Here is a 12762-nt window from a genome sequence, read left to right as displayed (position 1 = left end):
CATTTTGTTTATTCATCTTGCAGAATTGACATTGTCCAAATTTATCTAATCTCATAAACACCTACCAACTACTGCTAATAACACCTAACAGCCAATACTACAATCCAAGTATATGGCTAACTACCATAAGCTTCATGAACTTTTTTTAAATGTCTCATTAATTGATAATTTACATATATGTTATATAATTTTTTTTATAATTTTCTATGCTTAATATTTTATTTTCTTTTGTAACATCTAAAGTATTGAATTTGATAGGAATATATAAAAATAAAATTGTATAATATTTAATGTAAATTGTAAACAATGTGCATGACACTTCTTAACAATTAAAATGGTATAGTGGGAATAGTTTATTAAGAAGGGAATTGATTTTGATAAGGAATATACTTAATATATATTGAAGGGAAAATAATATATTGAGATAGACATCCTACCAAATGCTAAGCTGTTTTATTCATTAGTCAATTGAAACCAATTTTTAAAGAGTTTAAACAAATATGTTCATTCAACTAGTTCGACCAGAAATTGAAAAATGAATTTATTTTATTTTTAATTTTTTTAAAAAGGTTTCTAAATAATAAATCATTTTAAAAGCTTATTAAACATAATAATCTTACAAATTAGATCCTTATTTGTTTACTAGGCAGAGTTTAATTCATTTATTAATCCTATTTATCAATTAAAGTTTATGTATGCATATAAATATATAGATTATTATAAAACATATATTACTTCAGCAGCCTATTTGATTTTTTAAAGTATTAAATAAAACATAGGGTAACAAATGGAGGGAAAATATTTCCAATTCTATAAAATGTTAATGAAAATTATAAAAAGCAAAAGAAAAGGGAGAAATATTTAAAAAGGTAAGAAATTGAGGTTGAATTTTTGGAGGGGGTTGGGACTTTAGTGGGACAGAAAACAGCTTTTACAAGCTAAGCTGATTATTTGACTTATTTTTAGGCTTTAAGCCATATGAAATTAGACCACTTGAAGAAAAAAAGTTTCAATTGGGTCCCAACACTTATATTAATAAATTAGTAACTGTAAGCCATAAGAAAAAAAAATACGAATATACTTTTGCTCCATTTATTTTTCTTTACATTTTTTGATGCTCTGAAAATTTCAATTTTTGAAATAATATTATTTTATTTTTAATATTAATCAGTTTAGTTCATAAATTAAAAATAAATTAATAATATTATTAACTATAATACTTTTAAGAAAAATACAAAAAATATAAAAAATATCTAATATATTTTTATTATGTTTGAATATGAAAAGAAGACAAATAAATGGGAGGAAAATAATTGTTCTAGTTTTTTCTCTGTATTTTCAGCTACTTATAAATTATAAATTATAAATTATAATAATTTTTAATATTTTATATTATATTAATTTAAAATTATTATTAACATTAAGATAATAAATTAATCATAAAAATAATAAAAAATACAAAAAGTTTTTAAAAAATGGAAAATAAAAAATGGTTTTATAAACAGCATAAAATTGGTAATTATTTTAAAATAATATATGCTATAATGAAGAAAAAAATCAGAAATAGGGGGTCATTAATTAATTCTTTTTAATGGAGGGTCGTTAATGAATTAAATTAAAGAAAAAACTAAGAGCAATTTGCAATTGGTTTTGGCAAAGTCAATGTCCTTTCTTACTGTCTATTTTGGATTTACTCTATCACTTCACACAAATTAAAAAAGTATTTTAGGTGCAGTCAAAACACTTCAAGAGACTTAAATTTAGAAAACAATAGATTTTCTTTTAATTCAGCTCTCTCTCACTCTCACTTTAATGGAGTCATCACTCTTCTTCATTTTTACAGGGATTTAAAGCTCTCATTTTTACTCACTCTTCAGTTTAAATTTAACTAAAAACCTTGTTGTTTTTAGTTTGAGCAAAATTTAGGGATCTGGGTTTTGGATTCTAGGGTTTGACTCTCTGTCTTTCTTTGGTTTCTTCAAGATTTGTTTTTGAGGGTTTTGACTTTTTTTTTTTGATCCAGTCATTTCAATTCCTGCAAAGCTGACGTCTTTTTTCACTAATTTTTCTAAATTTCAAGTCTTTAAATTCTGGGTTCTTTATTATATTGGGAACAAATCTAAAAAGTTTGAGCTTTCTTGATCTGGGTTTAGGGTTTGGTTCTTTGATGGGCTAAATTCTTGATTGAATCGCCAGTTTTTCTTGAATTTTTGAGGTTGGGGATTTTTTTTTTGATTTTTTGGTATCAGAAAGTTCAATTTTTTTGATGCATCTTTCACTGTGGAAGCCTATATCTCATTGTGCTGCTCTAATCTTAGACAAGAAGAGCAGAAAAAAAGATGGGTCTGATACCAATGGTGAACTCAAGAAAAACCCTTCAATTCTTAGGAAATTGCAGGAGAATAAACTCAGGGAGGCTCTTGAGGAAGCCTCTGAAGATGGGTCTCTCTTCAAATCTCAAGATATGGAGTCTGAGTCACCTGCAAATCAAGATGAGAGCCTTGGGAGATCAAGATCCCTTGCGAGACTCCACGCTCAGCGCGAATTCTTGCGCGCTACTGCCCTAGCTGCGGAGCGGATATTTGAGTCTGAGGATTCAATTCCTGATCTTGATGAGGCATTGTGCAAGTTCCTCAGAATGTACCCGAAATACGTGTCGTCGGAGAAGATTGATCAGCTTAGGGCGGATGAGTATGCACATTTGTCTCCAAAGGTATGCCTTGATTATTGTGGATTTGGGCTTTTCTCATATCTTCAAACTTTGCATTATTGGGAGTCTTCTACGTTTAGTTTGTCTGAAATAACTGCAAATTTGAGTAATCATGCACTTTATGGCGGTGCTGAGAAAGGCACTGTTGAACATGATATAAAGCTTAGAATTATGGATTATTTGAATATTCCTGAGCATGAGTATGGCCTTGTTTTCACTGTGAGTAGAGGCTCTGCATTTAAATTGCTAGCTGAATCGTACCCTTTTCATACCAATAAGAAGTTGTTGACTATGTTTGATTACGAGAGTCAATCCGTGAATTGGATGGGTCAAAGTGCTAAAGAAAAAGGTGCTAAAGTCTTTAGTGCTTGGTTCAAATGGCCGACTCTTAAACTCTGTTCCACCGATTTGAGAAAGCAAATCGCAAGTAAGAAGAGGAGGAAGAAGGATTCGGCAGTTGGTTTGTTTGTGTTTCCGGTGCAGTCCAGAGTTACTGGGGCCAAGTACTCGTATCAATGGATGGCACTGGCTCAGCAAAACAACTGGCATGTCTTGTTGGACGCTGGTGCACTGGGTCCCAAAGATATGGACTCGCTGGGGTTATCATTGTTTCGGCCTGATTTCATTGTAACTTCTTTTTACAGAGTATTTGGGTGTGATCCAACTGGTTTTGGGTGTCTTCTTATCAAGAAATCTGTGATAGCAAACCTTCAGAATCAGTCCGGGAGTACAGGGTCTGGAATGGTAAAGATCACACCTGAATATCCAATGTATTTGAGTGATTCAGTGGATGATCTGGATAGACTGGTTGGTATTGATGATGATGAAATTGCTGGGAATGGCGAATCAACTACAGAAACTCGCCCAGGATTGCAGCTGCCTGCCTTTTCAGGTGCATATACATCAGCTCAGGTGAGGGATGTATTTGAGACTGAGATGGAACATGATAATAGTTCGGATAGAGATGGGACGAGCACCATATTTGAAGAAACCGAGAGTATTTCAGTCGGGGAAGTGATGAAGAGCCCAGTGTTCAGTGAAGATGAATCATCAGACAACTCATTTTGGATTGATTTGGGTCAAAGTCCATTGGGATCGGATGCAGGTGGCCAGCACAAACAGAAAATGGCTTCGCCTCTACCGCCTTTCTGGTTTTCTGGCAAGAAGGACCACAAACGGGTCTCTCCGAAATCAACGTCAAAGATATATGGCAGTCCAATTTATGATAAGGGCATAAACATTGGGCCACGTGATGATCAACATGTGTTATCATTTGATGCTGCGGTTATGTCTGTTTCACAGGAATTGGAACGTGTTAAAGAGGTTCCTGAAGAAGAACAGTTCATGGAAACAAACGGCACTCTGAGAAATAATAGGAAAGGTCACATTCATGAAATAGAAGAAGAACCCGGAACCAGCGATCCATTTTCATCTAATTCTATTTCAAACTCTAGATTCCAAGCTAATGAGCGATATAGCTTAGCAAATGGCTCATCCTCTGCAATTGGCCCAGAGATGAAGGAGAGTGCTATAAGAAGAGAAACAGAAGGTGAATTCAGGCTGTTGGGAAGACGGGAAGGGAATAGGTACGGCGGTGGTAGATTCTTTGGGTTGGAAGAGAATGAACATCCGAGCCGGGGAAGAAGGGTATCATTTAGCATGGAGGAAAACCGTAAAGAATCCGTAAGCAATACTCTTGAAACCGGAGAAATTTCTGTGACCAGTCTGGACGATGAAGAGTATACCACTGACGGGGAATATGGTGACGGGCAAGAATGGGATAGGAGGGAACCTGAGATAGTTTGCAAACATTTGGATCATGTGAATATGTTGGGTCTCAATAAAACGACTCTCAGGTTGCGGTTTTTGATCAACTGGCTTGTGACCTCATTGCTTCAACTAAGATTACCAAATTCAGACGGGGAAGGTAGAGTGCCCCTTGTTCATATCTATGGCCCGAAAATAAAATATGAGAGGGGTGCAGCTGTAGCTTTCAACGTCAGAGACAGAAGCCGGGGGCTTATAAATCCGGAAGCTGTTCAGAAGCTAGCTGAAAGAGAAGGCATCTCTCTTGGCATTGGTTTTCTTAGTCACATACGGATATTGGATAGTCCGAAACAGCAGCGTGGTGGTGTGAACCTCGAAGATACTACTCTGTGCAGGCCAATGGAAAACGGGCAACATAATGGAAAAAGCGGGTTCATCCGTGTTGAGGTCGTCACTGCATCTCTCGGATTTCTCACCAATTTTGAGGATGTTTACAAATTATGGGCATTCATTGCCAAGTTCCTTAATCCTGCATTTATTAAAGATGGTAGTTTACCAACAGTTGAAGAGGGACCAGAGACATGAGTACCGGGACAGACAATGGTAGTACATTTTCCGGGATGAATCAAATGTATGGTAATACAAATCCGAGAGTCAGAGCTGAAGATCAAAAGCAAGAAAATATCGGAAAGTTTCCATGGCCGATTCCTTTTGCTCTTCCTCGAGACTCTTTGATTAGAGGGGTGAATTTGTTAATTCTTGTTTGTTTGATTTTTTTGTTATGCCTTCCTAATTTGCCTTCAACTCTTTTAGGGTTATTGTATGTAGAGGGTGGCATTAGAACTTGTATCATCTCCGGGAAGATATGTTGACCTCAAAGCAGATTCATTTGGACAGGAGTTTCACAGTTTTTTTTACTACTTATCATTCTGCTTTTGGTCTATACAAAATCAATTTTTCTTGCTTATGTAAAAAGAAAAGGAGAAAAAAAGCTTGACCGTATTTTACATGTGGTTCGTTTACAATACAACTTAGTGGCAGGAAACTGTTTTGTTTATCTGATTGCTAATTACATTGATGAGGTAAGTTGTTTTTTTCCTTCTGCTGTTACGGTTACTAGCTATATTGCATGGAAACTTGTTGATGCCTACATTCGATGTTTTGTTTCCGTTTCTGTGAAACACTGTTATGATTTATAAGTTTTACCTTTCCGTTTCAATATTTTCTGTTTAAGCTTTTCTTTACGTTTCTGCCCAACAGTTAAAAATATTGCTCAAAGTCAGGTTATAAGTCAATAACAAAGGATTGTGATGTCTGTGTGGTTGAAGTTATATTCATCCTTTGTCAGTGACGGAGCCAGAATTTCAACATAGAGAGGGCCAAATTGCAATATATAATATATGAAGTAGGCAATCTTAAAAATTAGGGGGGGTTAGATTGTAAAAAGTAAAAAAAATTGGTGCTAATTTTAACAATTTTGCAATTTTAGAGAGGGTCCTGACACTCCCATGCCTTCCCTATCTCCGTCACTTTTGTCTCTTAAGTCTTAACTAAATAGAGCCTGTTCGAGTTATGTTAGTTTAATGCTTAAAGTACTGTGTTATTTACCCACACTTGTGTTGTCTTACTCTTATGTCAATTTTAAAATCGAATCAAACCAAATTACTTATTTTCTTTTGATATTCTTTGTTCGGTTTGAATTAAAAGTGATTTGGAACTCTTTTGCTTCTCATATCAAACCGAATCAAATTATATTGAAAATTCAATTTTTGAAGAGCTAATGGTGTCATTTTCTTGACATAGAGATAATTATTATTCGTTTGCTGACAAATCCTAAATCAAGACAGCTATAAAGAAGTATTGCCCAAAATGATTAGAATGGGGAGAAATCATGCACAATGAACAGTGATTTAGATGCTCTATTTGCACTATGAAAGCTCATCATCATCTCACTTTGGCTGCAATTATCATTATTTTGGGCCATAGCCATTGAGTTTTGTTTCCCATTGAGGCATGTATAATTAAGTTTCTTTGTCTTTTTTCATATTGAAACAGTAGAATTTGGGTGCTTCTCCTTTTATAAAGCTGAGTTGGTGTTGACTCTGCAAATTAAAGCCACATAGACAATGATTATCAAAATCTGCTTTTCTTGCAATCATACAAAATTAGAAGTCATCTACTTTTCATTACACCTTCTAATATTTTAAGTTAGAATATCTTTTGCACGATCTAAAAAAATGTAACTAAAAAAATTAATGATTCCATATATGTACACCAAAACTCATCTTAAATATCCCCCCTATGGATATGAACCTTTTCGGATCCTTGTGGCAGCTAAAGGGTGATCCAAATCTTATACATTGCTCTCTATGAGGATGAGCATTTAACGCTGCTACTGTCGCAAAGATCAAACAGTTTCCGGGATAGATGATTGGAGGAACATAAAAATATCAAATTCATGATTCCATCATCTTTATAAGAAACGCAATCTCCATTGCGGACTCCTTGCACTGTAGGTATCTGTTCTCCTCCACAATGTCTGTTGTTAAATTTAGCAGAACTGGATGGCTGGGTTTATAGATAGCAAGATCACGAACTCGTGCAATCCATTTTGCAGCTTCCCAAACCCCAAATCTGAAAAAAAAAAAAAAAATTATGATATCAGTGAACACCACTCATGAAAAACCGTTTACATCTATGATACACGAATAATCCAAAACGAATAATCCTTTTGAGGTTCATTTTCTGGAAAAAATATAAAATATTTTAACCGAGTATATCAGCGTAACCAACAATGAATACACTAATACCCCTATAACGTTTAGAATTAGACATAATGCACATTGTGTATTTACAACCTTGATTTCAGATCCTCTGCAAACCTCAAGCCATATGTTTCGCTACTTACTCTAAGCTTCATAATCAGTTTTTCAAACACTACATTACTGCATACCCGTTATTGATTAATTTACCCTAGTATTTGTAATATTACTCATTTTGAAAAAGTTGCATCAACTAAATGCAGTAAGTCCATTAAAAACTTCGTCCATGATTATTTGCATGTATTTTGTCTTTGGATTATTAATAGCATTATTTGCTAAGAAATTACCGTGTATTGAAAGAAGAGGTTATCAGTACAGCCGGGTAGAGAACGTCCTTCTGAATATTATCATAGGGAGAATATTCTCTTATGGCATGAAAGTCATCAATGTCCCCAGGGTATCCGAACTCTTCATAGTCAGCTGCAGTAAGCGGTAAAATTGGGTGGAGAAGAGTGTTGGTTGGATCCAGAAAGGGAACCTGAAGAAGATGAAGAAAATAAAAGAATGTTAAGAAGTTACCAAAGTTTCTTTTATTTTTTCAAATTAGTATTGAAAAAGTTGACAAACTTCCATTCATTTCAGTCCATTTGACATGTCAAGAAACTAAGAAAATGAAACATTACTTTAGTAAAAGCATTGGACCTTCATATTCTCAGATTTAAGGGGGAAATATGAGAGCCCCAAAACTGTAGAAATACAGATCAAAGACTACCTTCAAAACTGCAGCACGAAATAAATCTGGGCAACAATTTATAGCCGATGCAACCAAAAGTCCTCCAGCACTATATCCCCAGCCAGCAAGCTTTCTTTCTTGAACAATTTTATTTTCAACAAGGAATTTAGCACAAGAAAGATAATCTTTGATTGAATTAAGTTTCTTCGTACGTCTGCCATTATGATGCCAACTTTTTCCCTGACCACCGCCACCCCTGCCAACATATCATGGAGCTCAGCACTGTTAAGCAGTGGACTCTCAAAATGCTCTATGTTGAAAGCATAAGCATATGAAAATCCTTCCAATAAAAGAATTTAAACGACTGCACATGCACAACAGAGAAGTGGAGCCCAAAATAAATAAATAAATATAGTGCAAGTGAAGGTAGACCTAACATCAGCATATGCGATAACCCAACCACGATCAAGAAGGCTCTTCAACTCACTATGCCATCTTTTGTCAAGTAACTCACCACAAGCTCCGTGCCCATGAAGCAATCCAGGGTTTTGATTCACAGACTTATGTTTATGAGAGAACACAACAGTCAAAGGAACAAAAACCCCATCATAAGAAGGGACATCATAATGTTCACAAGCATAAAACTCTGAAAGACCATTCCACAAGTTCTCATCTTCAGAGTTAACTTCATTTGACCAACCAGGGTCTAGGTCATTGGTGATGCTCGTAGAAGAGGCGGTGCCGTACAAAACTTTCGTTCTTTCATAAAGCATGTTTTGCTGTTGAATAATAGTCCACTTGCCATTTGATAGATCATAATCAACCACAGCATCTGGCATCTGGTAAGAGTTAAGGACACATGAAATTGAGAAGAGATGTGTACACTTATAACTAATCCAAATAGAACCAGGACACAAAAGCACATATACAAACATGCACATGGTTTAAAACACTGTCCAATATATAATTTTATTCCCATTTCCACAACAGAAGTTTTAAAGAAAAATGACATAAATCCAGTCCGTGAAGAGCAAAGACATTCATTTTCCACCCTCAGAATCTTAACCTCAAAATCCCAGACTTTATAACACTACTAATTCATTGATGCCAAGAGTTAACGATCTGAGACAACTTTAGACATTTTAACCTGGAAATCGTTTTATAGCTAACCATGTAAATGAAGCTCTTTCAACATAGGAAAGCAAGAGAGATTGTAGTATTACAGGAACCAAATGCTTCAGAGAAAATCATTGAACCAATATCCGGTTGTGTATTTCAATAATATTTAATTGGGATCAAAGATCCGTGTAGGAATATTCACAACTGTTACAGCAGGGTAGATAATATGAAAATTATTAATCACTATACAAGCATCCTAGTACATTTACTGAAGTTACGGACAATAGTCATACCACTGGCGATGATATTGTAAAGCGCATTGTTGGTGAATAGTAGTCGTAGTTTGCTCCGGGAGAAATTTGAGAAACATATTTAGGAAGAGGAAGGAACCAAGGTTTAAGCTCTTCCAGAGTAACACTTTTCTGCAATAATAAAAGAAACAAAGATACATCACATAAACTATTATAGTGAAACTGTAGCCACATTTAGCTTCATGCCTTTCTCAAAAATAATAGCGTTTGTTTCATCACCTTCTTAGCAGGCAAAGGTAGAGGAACTGAACAAAGTTTAAAGCTCCGACCTTCCTTTAAAACTAGCACCAAGTGTGTATTACAGAAATCAACATCCACAATGTTCAGATCTTGGTCATCATTGAATACACTCTGCAATTAAGAATGTCAATTACACATATCACCAAATACTGACAATGGAAGTATTAACTCAAGTAAGATAATATAATAACTATAAATTGATGGAATTAAGCAGATAGAAGAATTGCATCAAAATAACAGGTGCCAAACTATAATGAAATGCAAGGTCCTTGTTAGAAGTAAACTATGAAAAAGCATAACTGCTTATAGAGGTATGGTTATCCAACCAACCTCCCATATTCTTGGACTGGAAGAAGCATCAAGAGGACTACAGAGAAGATAGTGATAGTCAACTGCCCGGCCATCCTTGGCAGCATCAGTGAATAAATAAAGGTACCCGTGATGATGTTCAATGATACAGTGGGCTTGAGCTTCACACTCCCAAACTAATGTCAATCCAGACAATGGATCAGCTGCATTTGTCAGAAAGACCTAAAATGTGGTCATGATTGTTATACCATTACAAAAAGGGATTAATTACAGAATCTCAAGTGCAGAACAGAGTATAATTCTTGATAGTAATACCTTTGAAGATGTTGTCGAAAAAGTATTGACAGTCACAAATTGAAAATCTTTCGTATTTCTTATGTTAATAAAAACATTGTCATTTGGTTCATCTAAAAGCAAAACATCTCCATCGGTTGAACCAATCATACTACAATATAACCTGACAATAAAAAGAGACGAGCCCATCTTCAATTTGCTGAATCCAAAAATGATAGATCGTAACATTTTAACTCATTGAGATGATATGAAACTTATAAAAACACTTACCGACAAGGCCTCTTATACTGATCAGTGACAACGTAAAGCAATGCTTGACCATCCTTAGCCCAAGCAATATTAGAAACCCTATCAGCCTGAGGCTTACTACATAATGCACCAGAATTCAAGTTCCTTACAGACAGCTTAAACCAATCATTATCCTTGTCATACATAGTATATGCAAGAAAATTATGATCAGGCGACACTTCAGATAATTCTTCATAAGCATAACCTACAGAAACAACTCAGAATATAAAAAAACACAAGAGCAAAGATTAAATCTTTTTCTTTTTCAAATTAAATTCACTTAAATTCTGAATACCTCCAAACCTCTCAGCTTCTTGATTGTAATCAAGAAGTTTCTGTTCAATTTTTTTACCAGAGGTAAAATCAAATCCACCAACAGGGGATTTATTAGAAGTAAATTCTTCATTTAAATTTAACAATCTTCTACATAGCACTGGATATTGCTTTCCTTCTTCAACTCTTCTATAATACAACCTGTAAAGCACGCCAATTTTATAAAAAAATATTACTTTTTCCAATGAAATACAAAAAACACTCCATACATTTCCTTAATATACACACTTTGGTCCCCATTATTCAAATGAAGTTGGTTTTGCCTCTCAGTTCTAATAACATTTCTACATCTCAGTCGTTGGCTCCTAGCTTACAAAAGTATAAAAAGAACATTTCATCATACTTAATATCCTAACATTAGAAACTTGAATACATTTTAGTCCTTGATAAATGCAAACATTAAGTAAAAATATTCTTTGGTTCCTAAAGTTTTAAATCAAAAAAATTCACTTTTCATAATCATTTACTGCTGTCCATAATTAGCAAATTTGATACCGCAGATTAATAGCACATTAGTCTCTCGAAATTCCATTAACAGCAGTAGAAATATTGAAGTTAAAAGTGGCTTAATCTATAGAAAAAAAGGACTGAAGTCTAGGGGTGTAACCGAGTCGAGTGGAGTCAACACATTGTCAAGCTCGAATCGACTCAAAAAACTGAAACTCGAAACTCGAGTCAAACTCGATCGAGTTTCATTTTAGGAGCTCGAATTCGAACTCGATAGAATAATTGAGACTTGAGATCGACTTAATTATCTATTTAATATTTAAAAAATTAAATATTAATATATAATAAAATAATAAAGGTATTATCATAAATATATATAAATATAAAGGGTAAAATAGTAAATTAAATAAAACTCGATTAGGCTCGCAAGCTCATCGAGTCAGGTGTTTTGGAGCTCGAAATCGACTTAATAAGTAACTCGAGAAGCTCAAACTCGAGCTTGACTCGATATGAGCCGAGTCAATTTCGAGTATTTTTCGAGTCAATCCATTCCCGAGTAGCTTGCCGGTTGGCTCAACTCGGTTACCCCCCTAGTCTAAACTGCACATCATGGTAAGCTTCAGGGTTGTATTATTAGCATTTTTTTCTTGACAAAGCCATAGGAAATTTACAGAAATTTACAGAAAAAACATACCAAGGGCCCCAGCGAATAGGAGGGGTAGAAAGGTCAAATTGCATCCTGGAAGCCATTTCAGATTGAAGTTTAATCTGAAGCTTTTCAGTATCAAACATGACAGCTTCAATGTATTTCTCTTCTTGTTCCATGTACACATCCATGTGCCGCATCGCTACTTTGTCGTTTAAGCTCGACATCCAGCTGTACGGATCCTCCCATACGGCGTCGTGGAACGTGAACGGTTGCGGTTTTTGCGGCGGTTTTGGAGGTTTTGGTGGCGCCGGTGGAGTTGCTTGTTTTGGTGTCTTGTAGTGGCGTAGGAGACGGAGAATAACGCCGCCGGCGAATGAGCAGCGGTGGTTGCTGCTGGTCGCGGTTAGGAGGAGGTGGCGCATAGGTGTTTCTGGTAGGGGTTTTGGCGGTCAAAGAGGAATTTTGACTCGGGGTTTAAGGAGAGGAGAGAATGCGGCGTCGTTTTTATTCTAGCGTTAAATTTTTTTGCTGACCAAACAAAACCAACCGAATAAACCGAACATTCTTAACCAAATTAACCAAAATGGATTGATTAATTCGATTTAAATAATTTTTTGCTAATTCCTTACTTAGCCATACTAAAATTAAATTGAATTTTTCTCTATATCTAGTCTAATCGAAAGGATCTGACTTAAAAATTTGGTAATTTCAAGTTCAATTTGATTCTAAACTTTAGATTTAATTTCAATCTAAAGTGGACTGAACTATATTTTAAAACTTAAGCTGTATAAAATAATTGA

The 12762-nt window shown here is 35.0% G+C and overlaps 2 protein-coding genes across 2 annotated transcripts; one reads left to right on the top strand and one right to left on the bottom strand.

Moving 5' to 3' along the window:
- The first annotated feature begins 1721 nt into the window (after positions 1 to 1721).
- LOC126655346 (uncharacterized) lies at positions 1722 to 5397 on the top strand. The gene has a single exon (XM_050349480.2). It carries the CDS (start codon positions 2267 to 2269, stop codon positions 5060 to 5062), a length of 2796 nt encoding a protein of 931 aa, XP_050205437.1. The 5' UTR covers positions 1722 to 2266; the 3' UTR covers positions 5063 to 5397.
- Positions 5398 to 6607: 1210 nt separating this feature from the next.
- Positions 6608 to 12449, bottom strand: LOC126657362 (uncharacterized). Its single transcript, XM_050352036.2, has 11 exons — positions 12008 to 12449; positions 10829 to 11007; positions 10516 to 10738; positions 10267 to 10408; positions 9973 to 10173; positions 9622 to 9753; positions 9385 to 9513; positions 8405 to 8811; positions 8012 to 8228; positions 7587 to 7777; positions 6608 to 7111 (listed from the first exon to the last, which is right to left on the bottom strand). The coding sequence occupies exons 1-11, from the start codon at positions 12382 to 12384 to the stop codon at positions 6934 to 6936; spliced, it is 2376 nt and encodes a 791-aa protein (XP_050207993.1). The 5' UTR covers positions 12385 to 12449; the 3' UTR covers positions 6608 to 6933.
- Between the last annotated feature and the right edge of the window lie 313 nt (positions 12450 to 12762).

The sequence above is a fragment of the Mercurialis annua genome, linkage group LG7 (genome assembly GCF_937616625.2).
Source record: "Mercurialis annua linkage group LG7, ddMerAnnu1.2, whole genome shotgun sequence".
NCBI classification, from domain to species: Eukaryota; Viridiplantae; Streptophyta; class Magnoliopsida; order Malpighiales; family Euphorbiaceae; genus Mercurialis; species Mercurialis annua.
This window is presented reverse-complemented; position numbering and strand designations above follow the sequence as displayed.

What these genes read in the sequence shown, in the direction of transcription:
- LOC126655346 (XM_050349480.2), top strand. Translation starts at nt 2,267, where the DNA reads ATGCATCTTTCACTGTGGAAGCCTATATCTCATTGTGCTGCTCTAATC.
- LOC126657362 (XM_050352036.2), bottom strand. Translation starts at nt 12,384, where the DNA reads ATGCGCCACCTCCTCCTAACCGCGACCAGCAGCAACCACCGCTGCTCA. An exon ending in TACCTTTGCCTGCTAAGAAG is followed by an intron (nt 9,514 to 9,621) that starts GTGATGAAACAA and finishes TTATTATTGCAG; the next exon opens with AAAAGTGTTACTCTGGAAGA. An exon ending in ACCTCTTCTTTCAATACACG is followed by an intron (nt 7,112 to 7,586) that starts GTAATTTCTTAG and finishes TTTTTTTTTCAG; the next exon opens with ATTTGGGGTTTGGGAAGCTG.